The 17,654-nt window shown below is 58.4% G+C and overlaps 1 protein-coding gene across 1 annotated transcript; it reads left to right on the top strand.

Moving 5' to 3' along the window:
• Positions 1-290: 290 nt before the first annotated feature.
• ATP13A1 (ATPase 13A1) lies at positions 291-16,946 on the top strand. The gene is made up of 26 exons (XM_049642501.1): positions 291-739; positions 3,015-3,104; positions 3,231-3,421; positions 5,764-5,836; positions 6,057-6,212; positions 6,384-6,453; positions 6,531-6,637; positions 7,126-7,255; positions 7,382-7,437; positions 8,017-8,143; positions 8,220-8,357; positions 8,438-8,558; positions 8,920-9,077; positions 9,465-9,640; positions 9,712-9,822; positions 10,826-10,951; positions 11,793-11,901; positions 13,322-13,521; positions 13,604-13,700; positions 14,439-14,599; positions 14,669-14,783; positions 14,876-15,072; positions 15,870-16,012; positions 16,211-16,322; positions 16,408-16,551; positions 16,637-16,946. The coding sequence occupies exons 1-26, from the start codon at positions 344-346 to the stop codon at positions 16,745-16,747; spliced, it is 3,615 nt and encodes a 1,204-aa protein (XP_049498458.1). The 5' UTR covers positions 291-343; the 3' UTR covers positions 16,748-16,946.
• Positions 16,947-17,654: the final 708 nt, after the last annotated feature.

Below are 17,654 nucleotides of genomic sequence, written 5' to 3'. Positions count from 1 at the left end.
TGCTCGGTAGCCTAGGACAAGGGCTCCCCAGTTCCGGTTTAGTTGTCATGGTGGGGCCCAGCCCGCCTAGCCTCGTCTTTTCCGGTCTCAGTCCGGCGTGGCAGGGCGGCGGGGGCAGCCTTAGCCCTTTCAAGACTTTCTCTGTCATGGCCGCGCCCTACCTCTCCTTCCGGCCGCAGCCTGTCATGGCGGCGCCCTGAGTAACCACTTCCGGACGCAGCTTCTGCAATTGTCCGGCTCTCCCTAGCCCCAGCTGCCATGGCGGCACCCAAGGTTCACCGGAAGTAAGCCGTCGGAAGTGAGGCGGTGCCTCTGCCCGGAAGCGAGTGCGGCGCTGGGAAAGATGGCGGCGGCGGCTGCGGTGGGCAACGCGGTGCCTTGCGGGGCCAGGCCTTGCGGGGCCCGGCCCGGCGGGCAGCCCAAGCCCGGGCCGCAGCCGCGCACCCTCCTCGCCGCCGGGCCGGCGCTCATAGCGAGCGGTGACGAGCTGGTTGCTGCCGTGTGGCCGTACCGGCGGCTGGCACTGCTGCGGCGCCTCACGGTGCTGCCGTTCGCGGGTCTGCTCTACCCGGCCTGGCTGGGCGCCGCGGCCGCCGGCTGCTGGGGCTGGGGCAGCAGCTGGGTGCAGATACCCGAAGCCGCACTGCTTGTGCTCGCCAGCATCTGCCTCGCGCACGCGCTCACCGTCCTCTCGGGGCATTGGTCCGTGCACGCGCACTGCGCGCTCACCTGCACCCCGGTAAGTGCTCGGGCACGAGCCTGACCCTCGACTCGGTCGAACCTTGCGGCGGGTCGCAGTCACGACGTTTGTGTAGGTCCCCACTCCATCCCGGACTTCCCATTTGCTGGGCCTGAGTCCCCAGCGTTGCCCTCTGGGTGTCCAAACCCTGGCCCTACTACTGACTTGCTGTGCGACCCTGACGCAGGTTATTTCCTTTTTCTGGAATCCCTCCTTGGTGTGGTCATTTAGGCTCGGGAAGCTAATATCTATAAAAAGCTCAGCGTAGGATCCGACATATGTTCTTCTTTGTTATGGCTTGTTAATGCTAGCGACCATAATAGCAAGTACTAGGTTGCTTCTAGAAACGGTACTACTTTCTTCCCTTGTGTCTCTGTCTACTACTTTGGTTTTCAGAGTGTGAGGCTAGACCCGCCGGGTGAGTTTACTTGTCTGTGGAGGTTGGTTTGAGAGCTCTGTTGTCTGGTGTTTACAGGCCCTCACATACTAGGACCAAAATTAGGTTGAAATGCACTTTGATCATAGCAAGCATTTAAGAGGAGCAGGAGCAGTTTGTGAGCAAGTGACTTCAAGTGCTTTTTGCTTTTTGTCTCTTTATGCCTGCCTGCAAGCTGAGTGTGGTGACAGTGAGGACTTCTTTCAGAACACACTTTTAGAAGCACAGTAGCACTTCTGACCCTTAACTGCCAGGATCTGGATAGGGAGAGCTGCCCTGGGTCAGCAGTTACTATCAGTGACTGCACCACCGCTCTCTGGGCCTGCCTTGGATGACACTGGCATGTTTGGAGCCATGGGCACTGAGGTCCAGCCAGTCTCCCCTTTGATCCCAGGCGTGTGTCTGCTGGAAAGAGAGGGAAAGGGAGCAGCATTAAGGGCGGCAGAAAGAGAAGTCCACTCTCTTTGACTGCAAACATGGGCTGGGTCCTCTTTCTCTTCTGAGAGAATAAAGTCCCTTGTTTCCCCAACAAGCCTTATCCCAGAGGAGGGGCTCAAACTTATGGGCTTGGTGGCTTCAGGTCAGTACAACGAAAGATTCCAATGAGGGACCAAAAAATGGAGGGAAATTGGAGAGAGTGTGACATCTCTCCCCAAACGTCCAGCTGCCTTTTGGCCTGCAGGTAAAAAACGTGACTGTTCACTTCCTCTCCAGGGATGAAGGACAAGGAGCTAAGTGACTGTGGGGTTAGGACAGGCAGATCCGGGATCAGAGATCTCAGACGGGTGCTTCTCTCTGGGTTTCAGTTCACCCTTGTGTAAAGCGAGAACTGTAACACCCACCTCCTGTTCCACAGTGAGAAGAGCCTGAAATGACCGCAGCCTTCCTGGCGTGGGGCCGGCCCCACGTAGCACTTTGCACTTTTTTTCCGTGGCATTCCCATCCCCAAGTTCATCGCTTAATGTTTTGTCTTTGTCGTTCTTTTCTGACTGCTTCCATGCCGGTGAATGCCCCGAGGGTCAGGGCCTTTCTACTGAGGGCCACCCTTTGGCGCCTCCCCACACAAACACACACGTCCCAGGGACTGAGCGGGCTGGCCCGGCAGCCGCAAGCTGGCTGCAGCGTGGGCTTGAGGGAGCGCTAACTGACCTCCAGCCAGCGCCTCCATGTCATAGGTGCTGAGGGGCCTGCAGCGAACAAAGCAGACGAAAGCCGTTGCCTTCATGGCGTTAGCGAGAGAGGTAGAGCTCGTACTCAGCCATCAGTGCTCAAAAGGAAAAAACAGGACGAGGAAAGGAGTGTTGTGAGGGCCCTTTACATGGAGCCTCCTCCAGGGGAGGGCTCCTAAGAAGGTGACATTTGAGCAAGGGCCTGAAGCTGAGTGTGTGACCGCATGTTCCAGGCAGAGAAAACGGCTCGTGCAGAGACCCTTAGCTGAGGCAAGGACGAGTCTTGCCTCGTCGTCCCTGGTCACTTCAGGACACGTGATGAACGGTTAAAGGAGGGGAGGCAGAGCAGCAGTAGGCCAGCGGGCTGGGACAGGGCCCGGCCCATGTGCATTGAGGGCGCATCTCATGCGGGGGGGCCTTCTTCCTGTTTGAGTTCAGCAGTGCCCCAGGTGTCAGGCGCTGTCCATCACTCCTGATTTTATGACACGAGACCAGCAGTGTGGTCAGGTAGTGTCTATGTCTCAGTGACAGATGGGGAAGCGGCCGGGCCAGCCCCCGGAGCCCAGTGGCGTGTTCTGCGACCAGACCTGCGGTGCGTGCAGCCTCCCTGGTGGGGGCTGTGCAGCTGGGGGGTGGGAAGGGCTCAGCAGCAGCACTTTGTCTCTCACAGGAGTACGACGCCAGCAAAGCAACCTTCGTGAAGGTGGTGCCGACCCCCAACAATGGCTCCACTGAGCTTGTGGCCCTCCACCGGGATGAGGTAGGGACCTGCTGCTGGGCCGCCCAGCCCAGGGTTTGGGGCGGGGGGCGGGGGGTGGACTCCCAGGCACTGTCAGGCACGCCCAGGTTAGGGCCTTCTGCCACAGAGATGCCTCTGCTCCCACAGGGTGAAGATGGGCAAGAGGTGCTGTCCTTCGAATTCCAGAAGATCAAGTATTCCTACGATGCCCTGGAGAAGAAGCGCTTCCTCCCTGTGGCCTTCCCTGTGGGAAATGCCTTCTCATATTACCAGAGCAACAGAGGCTTCCAGGAGGACTCTGAGATCCGCGCGGCCGAGAAGAAGTTTGGGAGCAATAAGTGAGTCCCAGGGTGCCCCCGTGTTCTGACAGGGCTGGAGCTCTGCCCACGGTCACAGCAGGGACGCTTGGCCGCGCCAGTGGCCCCTTTCCCATTTCTTCCCCGCCACACTCCCGAGTCAGGGTGCCTAGGAAGTGGGGTGGAGGAGGTTACCCTTTAAACAATACATCCCAGGGGCGCCTGGGTGGCTCAGTCAGTTGAGCGTCCGACTTCGGCTCGGGTCATGATCTCACAGTTCGTGGGTTCGAGCCCCGTGTCGGGCCCTGTGCTGACAGCTCGGAGCCTGGAGCCTGCTTCCGATTCTGTGTCCCCCTCACTCTCCGCCCCACCCCTGCTTGTGCTCTGTCTCTCTCTGTCTTTCAAAAATGGATAAACATTAACAAAAATAAATACATAAACAATACATCCCAGGTGAAGATGGCGGGCACCTTTTGAGAAATGTGCTGTAGTCTTGTCTCCCCTGAGCTGGCCTGCTGACAGGGACCCTGGAGGGCCCTCCAGCGGGGAGTGCGTGCAGCTCTTCATGGGAGCCTGGCCTGAGGCCCCGGAGTTGGTTGTTGATCCTCGTTTTGTAATTACTATAGTTTTTCTCTGGCTTATTTATTTATTTTTTTTAGTCTTGTCGTTTTATTTTTTTTTAAGGTTTACTCATTTTTGACAGAGAGAGAGAGATAGAGCATGAGTGGGGGGGGGGGGGGGTGCAGAGAGAGGGAGACACAGAATCTGAAGCAGGCTCCAGGCTCCGAGCTGTCAGCACAGAGCCCGATGAAGGGCTCGAACTCACGGACCGTGAGAGCACCACCTGAGCCGAAGTCGGATGCTCAACTGACTGAGCCACCCAGGCGCCCCTGTTGTTTTGGAGTTTATTTGTTTTGAGAGAGAACACGCACGTGCACTCACAAGTAGGGGAAGGGCAGAGAGAGAGAGAGCGAGAGAATCGATGCAGGGTTCGAACTCAGAAACCTCAAGTTCGTGACCTGAGCCAAAGTCAGATGCTTAACCCACTGAGCCACCCAGGTGTCCTATTTCTCTTTGTTTTTAAGGTTTTTTCCTGAGTGTAAGTTGTCACCTTTGTCCTCATATTTTTCCCAGCACTTCAGGAAGAGTGGTAAAAGGAATTGTTAGTGATCACCTTGGCTCTCTTTTGTGCCAGGCAGGATGCCAGATGCCTTGTACGTATGTGCTTTCTCTTGAGTCACCAAAACCACCAGTGCCGAGACACTACTGGGAGGGGGCAGAGCTGGACTTCAGAGCCCCTGTCCCTGCCACCATGATAATCATCCTCGACCTGAAAATCCTTAGACCCTTTAGGGAATTCTTCCCTGACTTCATTGCTTTTTAAAAATTACAGATGGTGGCAGCAGAGGCGGGGTGGGTTGGGGGGGTTGGCACCTGGGTGGCTCAATTGGTTAAGCGTCTGACTCTTGATTTTGGCTCAGGTCATGATCTCGGGGTTTGTGAGATCGATCCCCCCAAACCGATCCCGCGCTGTCAGCACAGAGCCTGCTTAGGATTCTCTCTCTCCCTGTCTCTGCCCCTCCCTGTGCTCACACACATGCAGGTGCACACACAGTCTCACTTTCTGAATAAGCAAACGTTAAAAATACAGATGTGTTATTTCAAATAGCAACGTAGTGGGGAGGTTTATAAGAAATTTTTTACTTATTTCCCTGCTTAAGGTCAGCCTTGATGGTGGCATGGGATGTCCCCTTGCACACCTTCCTGCCTCATGCAAAGTCACCTGACAATGCGGAATGGGCCCCAGTTGTTGTTGTTGTTTGTTTTTATCACAGTGGATTCTTTTTCTCGCATCTCGCCTCTAGTACTCATCTCTAAGGGCAGGGCGAGGAGGACCCAGGCTGCCTGGCTCGTCCCCTGGCCCTGCTGGGCTATCACACAATGCCGCAGAACACACCCTTAGGCCCCACTCCTCAAATTCTGGGGCTTTCGTTGAGGGAGTTTGGGAGAAATTTCAGCTCCAGACCTCCGCTCTCGAAATCAGGGTGGGGCTCAGCCCCCAGGGGACCCCACAATACCCCACAGCCAGGCCTCTCCTGCACAGCTTCAGGGCCCCCATCCCACAGTCAGGTACTCCTTCTCCGCCTGCTTGTCACCCAATCTGATGACCAGTTCTGTCTTGCACTAACCCTGCTTGAGTGCGTGGCTACCTGAACAACCTGTCGCTGATTCAGAAGCTTCACCTGGGTTCTGTGGAGCAGAGGGCTGGCAGCAGTTAGCATGCTAGTCACAGTCGAGTGGACTGTCCCTCCTGGCTCCTTGTTTCCCGAGGGGCTCCCGAGGCCTCACGCTGTGAACAAGATGTGGGGTCTGGTCTCTTGCAGGGCCGAGATGGTGGTGCCTGACTTCTCAGAGCTGTTCAAGGAGAGAGCCACGGCACCCTTCTTTGTGTTCCAGGTAAACAGCAGCTTGGGCTCTCCCCCCACCCTGTTCCTTGGGCCTTCCACAGCCAGAGCAGTCTCCCTTCTCCACACCTGAAAATCTGTCTGTCTGCACGGGCCTGGGCCGTGGGTAGAACAGCCCGTGGTGTGCCTTCCCGGCCTCCTCAGCTGTCCATCTTCGTGTGCTCCCGTGGATGGACGGGCGGGGGTGTGGACACACAGGCTGTGTCCTGCAGGTTTTTTGCGTGGGGCTCTGGTGTCTGGATGAGTACTGGTACTACAGCGTCTTCACACTTTCCATGTTGGTGGCCTTCGAGGCCTCCCTGGTGCAGCAGCAGATGAGGAACATGTCAGAGATCCGGAAGATGGGCAACAAGCCTCACATGATCCAGGTGTGGCCAACAGGGAGACTTGCTGCGGGGGGGGGTGGGGGGGGTGCGGAGGGCACCTGCCAGTCTCAGGGTGGGCGTGGAGCGAGGGCAGGGTGAGGTCGGCTCTCGGCGTGCACCTGCATCATGCCCCCTCTCAAGAGGCAGAGCTGAGTGCACCTCCCCTCCACCCAGGTCTACCGCAGCCGGAAGTGGAGGCCCATCGCCAGCGATGAGATCGTTCCGGGAGACATTGTGTCAATCGGTGAGGCACAGTTCTGTTCCGTCCTGGCGGGAGCCCTTCTCTCGGCTTCCGTCCAACCCTCCCGCCCCTTCCCGCAGGCCGCTCCCCACAGGAGAACTTAGTGCCCTGTGACGTGCTGCTGCTGCGCGGCCGCTGCATCGTGGACGAGGCCATGCTCACAGGGGAGTCGGTGCCACAGATGAAGGTGCTGGGTGGGGAGTAGGGGTCGTGCTCGGTGTACTCCCGTGCCTCACTGTCTCATTCGTGGAGCAGGGAGAGGGCTGGTCGCTAGGCCGGGATCCTGCCTAGGCACGGCTGGAGGAAGCCAGAGGAGGTGCGGTGCCTAGACGGAGCTGCCGGCTCTCCTGGGGGGCTCTGCACCCTGAACGAAGGGGAGCTGGGTGGTGAAGAGAGAGGCCAAGGTCGTTGGGGGTTGTCCAGGCCAGGGACCGGGGATGTCGGACTAGGGTGGGCCAAGAGAAACCAGGAGAGCGTGAACCCCGAGTGAGGCCATTTGGGGGATCCCGAGGAGTGGATGCGCACACGTAGGTGGGGAGAAGACGAGGTCAGGCTGGGAACCCTGTGAGGGTCAGAGGGGCCCAACCCAGCCCCAGGGGCCCCCTCTTGAGAGACTGGGGATGGAGAAGGAGGCCGAGGTGAGAGCGCCCTCACCATCCTCTCTTTTCTCCTCAGGAGCCCATTGAAGACCTCAGCCCCGACCGGGTGCTGGACCTCCAGGCCGACTCCCGGCTCCACGTCATCTTTGGGGGCACCAAGGTGGTACAGCACATCCCCCCACAGAAGGCCACCACGGGCCTGAAGCGTAGGTGCCTTGGGGAGATCCGGGGGTGTTCTGGCCCCACCGTCCCCACCCCCTCAACACCTGCTTGGCTGTGCGGGAGTCGGGACGAACAGATACAAGTGATGCTCGGTCTGTTTGTCTCTGCAGCAGTTGACAATGGGTGCGTGGCCTACGTCCTCAGGACCGGATTCAACACGTCCCAGGTATGGCCCCTTGTCTGGCTCTGGGGAGGGTGGGCCCCAGGGCAGGAGGCAGACAGTTGAGACAGTGGCTCTTATGGACCCCAGAACATCCCCGCCACAGGCTTACTCTGACAGAGGGTACTGGTTCGGGGCAGGGTGCAGAGGCAAGCCCTAGACTGAGCCCGCTGTCCTCAGCTGAGCTTCTGGTGGGGAGCACAGACAGAGAACGGGCTGTTGCCACACACATTGGGATGGTGTACAGAGTCATGCTCATAAACTCTTCACTAAAATGGCATGAGGGCTGCCTGGTAGAGGTGATGGCCGGACCTCCCTCTGGAAAACCCAGTCCCCCATCTAAACCACTTCTTTCCCTAACCCCCAGTTTTTGGTCACTGGTCTCTATAACCCTTAGCTGAGTTGCAGCCTCCCACATACCTGTGTGGTCCCTGTGTCACGGCTGCAGGACTCACTGGTGGGCCCAGGGCAGGCCCTCCCCATCAGCAGAGGGATACTCTGACCCTCTGTGCTGTCAGATGCTGGAGGCCACCCCTACCACACACCCCCATGCCAGGAAAGGCCTCTAACCCCCTGTCCTTCTAGGGCAAGCTGCTTCGAACCATCCTCTTTGGAGTCAAGAGGGTGACTGCAAACAACCTGGAGACCTTTATCTTCATCCTCTTCCTCCTGGTCTTTGCCATCGCAGCAGCTGCCTACGTGTGGATTGAAGGTATGCACTGTGGCCCCTCACCTGTCTGCTGGGACCTGTCCCCATGGCCCCCAGGCTGGCAGCCCTGTCTCCGCAGGCACCAAGGACCCCAGCCGGAACCGCTACAAGCTGTTTCTGGAATGCACACTGATCCTCACCTCGGTCGTGCCCCCTGAGCTGCCCATCGAGTTGTCTCTGGCTGTCAACACCTCCCTCATTGCCCTGGCCAAGCTCTGTGAGTGCTTGGGACAGGGTTGGGTGCCTGGCGGGCCGGGGCCTGGCAGAGCCCCTGACCCTGGCTCCTCCCCTTCCCAGACATGTATTGCACGGAGCCCTTCCGGATCCCGTTTGCCGGCAAGGTAGAGGTGTGCTGCTTCGACAAGACAGGGACCTTGACTAGCGACAGCCTAGTCGTTCGTGGGGTGGCCGGGCTCAGGTGAGCATGGGGGGGCCTAGGCCTCTCCCCCAGCAGGTGGCTTTCTGGGAGCTCAAGGGACAGACGGCACCCACCCAGACCCACCCATCACAGTGGACCACTGAAGTTTGATCAGGCGGCAGAGGGGGGTGTTCCCCGTGTACTCTTCAATGTGACAGCAGTGTGGAGGCTCAGCTCCCACCCCAAGCAGCCATACGATCCCTAGAGCCGTCTCTGAGATGGGCACAGTTGGCATGAAGACCAAAACCATGCGTCTCAGCCCCTGTAGTGACTGGCACAGAGTGGAGGCCCATCCCTCATCCTGGCTAGCAAGTCCCAAGAGTCCCTCCACTCCATAACAAGCGGTTTCCTCTCTTTGCAGAGACGGGAAGGAGGTCACTCCTGTGTCTAACATCCCTGTAGAGACACACCGTGCCCTGGCCTCATGCCACTCCCTCATGCAGCTGGATGATGGCACCCTTGTGGGTGATCCACTTGAGAAGGCTATGCTGACAGCTGTGGACTGGACGCTGACCAAAGGTGAGGGGCTGGAGCTTTGGGCCCAGTTCTCACACTCCTGGGTGGGCGGGCTGCACCCCTCGGAGACACCTGTGTGTCCACCTCGGGCAGGCAGGCCTATAACCGTGATGTTCCCCTAGGTGGGTGGGCACAGGCTCACCTCTGACCTGAGACAGTCCATGCCCGTGGGAGTAGAGCCTGCCCCACCCTGTCAGAAGTCACAGGCAGGGTCCTCTGAGCACAGGTCTCTCAGCCTTGACCCTACCTGGAGTGAGGAGCCTCCCCCAACCCCCACCTGCAGGCCCTGGGTCTGGGGGTGGGGGGAAGAGAGGGGTGGAAGGGGGAGGCGGGGGCTTGGCTGCCTCTTTGGAGCGAAGGCCCTCAGGATTCGTACTTATTTGTTTCCAGATGAGAAAGTATTCCCCCGAAGTATTAAAACTCAGGGGCTGAAAATTCACCAGCGCTTTCATTTTGCCAGTGCCCTAAAGCGAATGTCCGTGCTCGCCTCCTATGAGAAGCTAGGCTCCACTGATCTCTGCTACATTGCGGCTGTGAAGGGGGCCCCCGAAACCCTGCACTCCATGGTGAGCCAGCCCCGGCCCAGGGGGAAGGGGGGCGCGGGGCGGTCGGTGACATCCCCCCGCGTTCCCTGCAGTTCGCCCAGTGCCCACCTGACTACCACCACATCCACACGGAGATTTCCCGGGAAGGAGCCCGAGTCTTGGCGCTGGGGTACAAGGAGCTGGGGCATCTCACCCACCAGCAGGTAAGGGCCCAGGCTCTCCACCTGCTGGCCCCTTGTCCTCACCGCCTTCTGTTCCCGTCAGCGCCACTATGAGCAGGCATGGTTCTTTCTTCCTCTTCGCATGTCTCCACCTTTGGAGGCCCTGGGTGGCACTCGGTCCTTGGTCCCTTCTTCCCCACTGTGTGCCCTGTCCCTTAGGGGACCCCATCCCATCTTGGCTCCTGAGGCCACTTCTGCCGAGCACAACCAAGGCCCGCCTCCATCCAGCTTCCTACCCCTACACCCTTGGGTCCTCACACCTCCCCAAGGATCACCAGGAAGCACCTCAGATTCCTGTCTCCATCCCAGTTCTGCCCCTACCCTGTCCAACCACCCTGTCACCGTGTGGTCTTGGGGCGCCTCCAGCTCTCGTTCGTGCCCTACATCGTCACATCGGTCATCAGCTTTCTTCTCCCCTTCCACCGTCAGTCCTCCTCCTTTATCCGCTTCCACCTGGGCCCTCATCCAGTCCACTTAACACCTGGCAGCTGAGAGATTCTTCCAGAGTGCGCACCAGATTGTGGGCTTATGTTCATAGCCGCCCTGCTTGATGCCACTCCCTGAGTCTGTCTGTCTCGTTCCCCTGCTGTCCTTTCTCATGGCAGTTAGTGCTCTGATTTCTGTAATTTTATTTCACATCGCTTCTGGTAGTAGGCAAGCTCTGTGAGGGCAGGAGGTTTGGGTTTCTGATAGGAGGAACAGGGTGAGTGTGTGCTCAGTGATTAACAAAGGAGTGTCTGACTTTGTTGTCTGGGAGGCTGAGTCACAGGGGCTCCGTGCCCTGCTGTTGCCCACATAGGGAGGAAAGGCCCCACGGTAGGGAAACCACACGGCCCTGCTGAGCCCCTGTGGGTTGCCCTCCCCACTTCTCAGCTTCTGACCCTCACATGTTCCTCCTGTAAAGATGGGGCCTTCCCTGACCTCCCTTACCAGCTCAGAAGTGATGGGGGGATGGGTTGTAAGGCACCCCTGTGTCCCCACACAGGCCCGGGAAGTCAAACGGGAGGCCTTGGAGTGCAACCTCAAGTTCGTTGGCTTCATTGTGGTCTCCTGCCCGCTGAAGGCCGATTCCAAGGCTGTGATCCGTGAGATCCAGAATGCGTCCCACCGGGTATGGCTGCCACACCCCTCCCCATTGGGCCCCAAGGGTGGCCTGATGGGTGGGTGGGTCTTTGTTCCTTCCGGAGAGGGGGATGTGACAGTAGAGGACAGTTCTCCCCTCAGTGGGGCAGGTTTGAGTGGGTATCCAGGTCTTAATAGCAAGGACGTCTTTCTTGGATTTCAGCTGAGCTCCGTCACAGCTCTGGTGCTAACGCTTTTCCAGGCTTGAGGATGCCTTGGGACCCGGCCTGTGCCCACCCATCTCAAGTTGCTTCCTTGGCCCTCAGCATCCTTGGGATGCAAGGGCAGTTCCCCCACTCCACCCCATCCTAGACAGGAAGAGCTGGAGCTGGGACAGGATACAGAGGCACTTCCCAGACAGACCGCATCCATCTGTCCTGTGGTTTCTGTTTTCTAGTTTGGGACTCAGGATGCAGTTTAGAATGTGGGAGGTGAGTGAGCAGTCACAGAGGTGGTGACATGAGCGGCACCCACCTGGCTCTCAGCAATCACAGCCCATCTTCCCATCACTGGGCCCTAAGTGCAAAGGCTGGAGCATCTGTTCCCCTCTGCCTGGGGCAGCTACCAAGCCAAGGGGGTCCACACCAGTAGCTGGTTCTTAGTTTGTATTACAGAAAAGGCTTGAGTGTTTTCAGAAAGACATGCATACGTGAATTATTTGCATAAAACGCCACCAAGTTGGGGTGGATTGTGGCCCCTGGAACCCATTCTGCATTAGGAGACCAAGACCTCATTCTGTGACCTTCTCTAGAGGGGACTCGATCACCAGGTCTCCAGGCTGGAGTTTGACCTGTTGAGCCCTGCCCCACTGAGCCCTCTTCTCTTGCCAGGTGGTCATGATCACAGGCGACAACCCGCTCACTGCCTGCCACGTGGCTCAGGAGCTGCACTTCATTGAAAAGGCACAAACGCTGATCCTGCAGCCTCCCACAGAGAAAGGTGAGGCGCCGTGGAGCCCTGGACTCTGGGGGACCCTGAGTCCAAGAACAGCTCCTGTCTGGTGGCCCACCTGGATTTCAGGCCTGAGGAACATAGCCTTGCCTCGTCGGCATGCTCAGGCCCCCTGGCCAGGGAGTTCCACACCCGTGTGTCCAGCAGCGTGCGAGCAGCTACTGGTTCCAGGATCAGCAATGACTTACAATCAGGGTGGTTGGTTGTCGTCAGCCAGTCTGTGTTTTCTGTCCTCACACCTGCCTTGGGGCCGGCAGGCTGTCGTACCTGGTGAGGGTTCTCGTGAGCACGGGGATGCTGGCACGACCAGACCCCAGGCAGAGGGCGCGGTGCACGTTACCACCCTTGTCATCTCCGCACCCCCTAGGAGGAAACTGACAAGGTCAGCTGTTAGGGCCCCCACTTTGTAGACAAGGAAGGAGAAGTAAACTCATCGACCTCAGTCGCTCAGTGGTACTTGGAAGATTTGCTCCCAGGTGTCCTGACTCCAGAGCTCATGGCCTCTGGTCATTCCTGAGTAACCACATTGGCTGCCAGTGGTGCCCAAGGGTAGAGTCCACTGAGGGGCACATCCAGCCCCAGCACCTCCGGCTGGTGGGGTGTGGGGTCTGTTAGATTGTTAGATGCCAAGGGATGGCGCCTGGCTGGGGAATGACCTGCGTCGGAATGTCACCAGGCTGCAGATCAGAGGAGGTTGCAGCTTTGGGAACTGTGCTGGATTCTAGAATCTCCCAGCCCTTCTAGTCAATGTGTTAGTGCCAGATCTCTGTCGTCTCTGTCCCAGCCCCAGGCACTATGGTCTTCCAGAGCCCAGGGATTGTAGGCAGGTGGCCCAGAGGTGGCTGTCGGGACTGTTGATTGGCAGATGAAGCTGCTCTAACAAAACGGCCACAACAAAAGGCACGTGGAGGCTGGTTTCCCTCCTAGCCAGGACAGCCCAGGATGAGCCATGCAGTGCCAGAAGGCCTCCCTCAGCCGTCCTTGTCACTCAGCATCCACGTCTAGGCCAGCCATCTAGAAAGAGGAAGTGGTTGGTAAGCAGTGTCTGGCCCGAGGAAGTGACTCAGGGTGTCCAGGCCCTAGGAGAGGAAGGTTTCAGGCAGGCCCCAGGGGTAGGGGTGCCTTGCTCCTGAGGTCAGGCTGTCTGGATTTGAATCTGACTGTCATGTGGTCTCAGGCCAGTGGCCTAGGCTCTGGGTTCTTGAATCCTTTGTATGGGAGGGTTCTGTGAACAATCTGTGGGGTTCCTGGGCTGCAGGTGTGGACCCGGTTGGTAGGGATAAAGAGGGGTGAGGGCAAGAACATGCTTCAGGGAGATGAGACTAGGACCGTATATGTGAGGTCCACGTGAGGGGGATTTGCTGAGCGGCTGAACCCCTCTCCCTGACCCTGGGCTCTGGCCCTGCAGGTCGACCCTGCGTGTGGCGCTCTATCGATGGCAGTGTCATACTGCCCCTGGCTAGGGGCTCCCCAAAGGCGCTGGCCCTGGAGCATGCCCTGTGCCTCACGGGTGACGGCCTGGCCCACTTGCAGTCCGAGGACCCCCAGCAGCTGCTTCGCCTCATTCCCCATGTGCAGGTGTTCGCCCGCGTGGCCCCCAAACAGAAGGTGTGTACAGAGGAGGCAGAGGGGCAGGTGGGGCCCTGGGGGCGGCACAGAGCCCTCACTCCGCCCATCTCTGCCCACGTAGGAGTTTGTCATCACCAGCCTGAAGGAGCTGGGCTACGTGACCCTCATGTGTGGCGACGGCACCAATGACGTTGGTGCCCTGAAGCATGCTGACGTGGGTGAGTCCCTCAAGCTGATGGACTGTCGCTTCCATCGATGTTCTGCCAGCACGGGCTTAGGCTTAGCTTCAGAGACACGTCACTGAGCGAGTTCTGTGAGGAGGCACTGGGGAGGGGGGCAGGGGCCAGTGGGATTGGGGATCTGGGACCTGCAGGCCTGGAAGGGACACAGGTGTCTGAGGAAGAGGGAGGTGAGGGCATCAGGGCCTCTGGGAGGCTCCATGTGGCAGATACAGCTTGGTTTGCTGAGGCCCCCCGACCCCACGCAGGGACCACGTGGGCACTGAGGGCCAAAGGCCAGTGAGAGATGGGACAAGTGGCGATGCACAAATGGAAGCTGAGGCATTTGCCAAGCGTTCATAGGCTTGGATTCCTGTCAACAGAATGTAGTCATCGGGCTGACGTTTAAAAACTGATCTGGCGTACTTGTAGCTCTTTCGAGATTCTTAACTGATTTATTAGTCAACTGTGGTGTTTGTCACCTATTACGTCTTAGAATTACGATCCTTGGCAATAGACTTAGGGAGTCTGTTCATTTTGTCTCCTTTGTGTTTTGTGTATTTGGGTTTTGCTTCCTAAGTGTGGAAAGTAAGATAGATGCTCTCTGAGACACTCCCTGGGGAGATGGGCTAAGATGAGGAAGTTGGGGCTCCTGTGAGCAGACTCTGCACTCCGCACGGGGCCTGAGTGGCAGGCTCCTTCTGCCTCCAGACATACAATCACATGCCTCTCCCCCAGGTGTGGCACTCCTGGCCAACGCCCCCGAGCGAGTCGTTGAACGGCGACGACGACCCCGAGACAGCCCCGTCCTGAGCAACAGTGGAGTCCGGGCCACTTCCAGGGCGGCCAAGCAGAGGTCGGGGCTCCCGCCTCCCGAGGAGCAGCTGGCCTCCCAGCGGGTGAGTCTCAGGAGGGGGGCACCGGCATCCCCTGGTGGCCATGTCTCACCCGTGTCGCCCGCCACACAGGACCGCCTGAGCCAGGTGCTGCGGGAACTGGAGGACGAGAGCACACCCATCGTGAAGCTGGGGGACGCCAGCATCGCTGCGCCCTTCACCTCCAAGCTGTCTTCTATCCAGTGCAGTGAGTCCCATCCCCAGCCCCTCCCTCGTGCCCACCCCAGGCCTATCCTGATTGGCACCCATGCCCACACCTTCCTCCCCCACCCCCCGCAGTCTGCCATGTGATCAAGCAAGGCCGCTGCACGCTGGTGACCACGCTGCAGATGTTCAAGATCTTGGCCCTCAATGCCCTCATCTTGGCCTATAGCCAGAGTGTTCTCTACCTGGAGGGCGTCAAGTTCAGTGACTTCCAGGCCACGCTGCAGGGGCTGCTGCTGGCCGGCTGCTTCCTCTTCATCTCCCGCTCCAAGGTGGGCTGAGACACAGGCAAAGCAGGGGTTCCCTCCCCAGCCCACGAGTCCCTTTGCCTCTTTGGGCTAGCTAGGATGGGCTGTTAAAGACACCACCACGTGTCATCCGTTTGTCCTCACAGCAGCTCTCAGGGTGGGAACTGTCATCCCCACATCACAGATGAGAATCAGGGGACAGGGCAGGTACATGCTGAGACTCCCCAGAGTGGCACAACTCGGTTCCCAGCACTGTCTGCCAGCTGGGGTCTCAGGTGGGCCACATAGAGCCCACACACAAGGAGAGGACAGATGGGGAAAATAATTATTAAGACCACTCAAAGCGTGCGGTGTCGTGAAAAATACAAAGTGACTCACAGGGCACAGCCTCATGGTCATTCAGGGGAGCTCGTAGGGTTCCTACAGAATGAGGGAACCGGCCAGGAAGTAGGCAGAAAGGTCATAGATTGGCATGGGCTGATGCAAAAGAGGCCCTGGAAGCTGGAGAGGGTGGGAGGTGGGTGTTGTCAACCATGCACACCCAGTGGGCCCCAAAGAGGGCTTTGGTTTATTGTAGAACAAGGGGAAAGAGGATGGACTTTAAGTGCCCATTGACTGCTGTGTGGAGTGTAGGCATTGACTGAGGGTGTGATGGCATCTAGACTGAGGTGCTGGGGGACAAGCAGGACTCCAGGGACTAGTACTGACTTACAACCTCCAGGATTTGGTGACTGCTCTCTGCATGAGCCCTGCTAGGAGGCAGGGTGGGAGAGTAGGCCCAGGGTGAGCCTGGACCTTGACCCCCCACCCTGCTGCTGCAGCCCCTCAAGACTCTCTCCCGAGAGCGGCCCCTGCCCAACATCTTCAACCTATACACTGTCCTCACGGTCGTGCTCCAGTTCTGTGTGCACTTCCTGAGTCTCGTCTACCTGTACAGCGAAGCCCAGGCCCGGAGCCCTGAGAAGTGAGTGCTGTCCCAGCATGGGGGTTGGGGAGGGGCGGAAGGCAGCGTCCCTGCGGTGGAGGGTGCGCGAGGATGCACACGCAGACATTGCCCTGTGGTGACCGCAGCCCGGCAGTGGAGTCAGCCAGGGACAGCCCTGGCTCTGTGCAGGGATGGTGAGAGTCATAGGGTGGCCCTGTCCCCCATGTGTTGCTGCAGGCAGGAGCAGTTTGTGGACCTGTACAAGGAATTTGAGCCGAGCCTGGTCAACAGCACCGTGTACATCATGGCTATGGCCATGCAGATGGCCACCTTTGCCATCAACTACAAAGTGAGGTCCAGCCCATGCCTGAGTTCACCCTGCCCACTTTCTGGGCCCCCACAGCACTTGACTGTCCATCCATCTGTCCCCACAGGGCCCACCGTTCATGGAGAGCCTACCAGAGAACAGGCCCCTGGTGTGGAGCCTGGCTGTGTCACTCCTGGCCATCGTGGGCCTGCTCCTTGGCTCCTCACCTGACTTCAACAGTCAGTTTGGCCTCGTGGACATCCCCGTGGAGGTGAGTGGCCCCGTGGACGTGGCCCCACGACTCAGCCTGGGCCCGACCGTGGGCTTCCAGCTCACCAGTGCTCCCTGCCCTGCAGTTCAAGCTGGTCATCGCCCAGGTCCTGCTCCTGGACTTCTGCCTGGCGCTCCTGGCCGACCGTGTCCTGCAGTTTTTCCTGGGGACCCCGAAGCTGAAAGTGCCTTCCTGAGATGGCGGTGCCGGCACCTGCTGCCCGTGTTGGTGCCACCGGGCGGAAGCCCCAAGAGGGAACACTGCCCCAGTGGCCACCAGGACTGATCTGAGCTGGGACACCCCCTATCCCCCACAGCCATCTGAGGGCCTGGCTGGCAGAACCAGCCCTGGGCTGGCACCTTTGGTAAATAAAGCCGCATCCATGATTTTAAGAAGCCCTGCCTCCACCTCTGTCTGCCCCACAGAAGGGGTCGTTGTGGGGCTGGGCAGTCACTGAGCAGGGTCCCAGCACCCTCCTCAGGAGCCGTGAGATTATTAACGACAGCCTCTGTAATACATTCAGCACTTAGAAGGGCCAAGCTCCAAGTCCAGAGAGTTGTGCATATTTTCCTAATTTGACAAGCACCTCCATATTTCCATCGTCTCTCATCTTCATGTTTTGGTCCCTCAGGCACTTGGGGGGGGGGAGTTTGGGGATCAATGGCATTTTCTGTTTTTCAGTAGTACGTAAAAAACAGCATGCCTTTCTCTCATGATGTCTTAGATGGGAGGAAGTTCAATCCGAATCATTGCAGATAGTAGCTCGGGTCACACTCATTGGGGTCCTGTGCCATACAAGTGCCATCACCATCTCATGTAACAGCCCAGCTTTGCATCTGGCTCTGCCCTTGTACTGACACTATCCTTCCTTTCAAAGGGCACTCATTGCAACTCAGGAATTGTGGAGTAGGCAGCACGAGAGCAGAGTCATGGTCAGTGGGAAATTTCCTACCTTCGCAACAGCCAAAAACTTGAGAAAGCAAAAGTCATAAACATGATGCCTTTGTTTCCAACTAGAAAATCCACTGAGTGCAGGGTATGGGTGCATTTTTATAACTTTGACAAGCTGCACATGGGGACCTACAGCCAGGGGACCCAGTCCC

This window comes from Panthera uncia, chromosome A2, assembly GCF_023721935.1.
Source record: "Panthera uncia isolate 11264 chromosome A2, Puncia_PCG_1.0, whole genome shotgun sequence".
NCBI classification, from domain to species: Eukaryota; Metazoa; Chordata; class Mammalia; order Carnivora; family Felidae; genus Panthera; species Panthera uncia.
The sequence above is the reverse complement of the archived record's forward strand: the minus strand, read 5'-3'. Positions and strand labels throughout refer to the sequence as shown.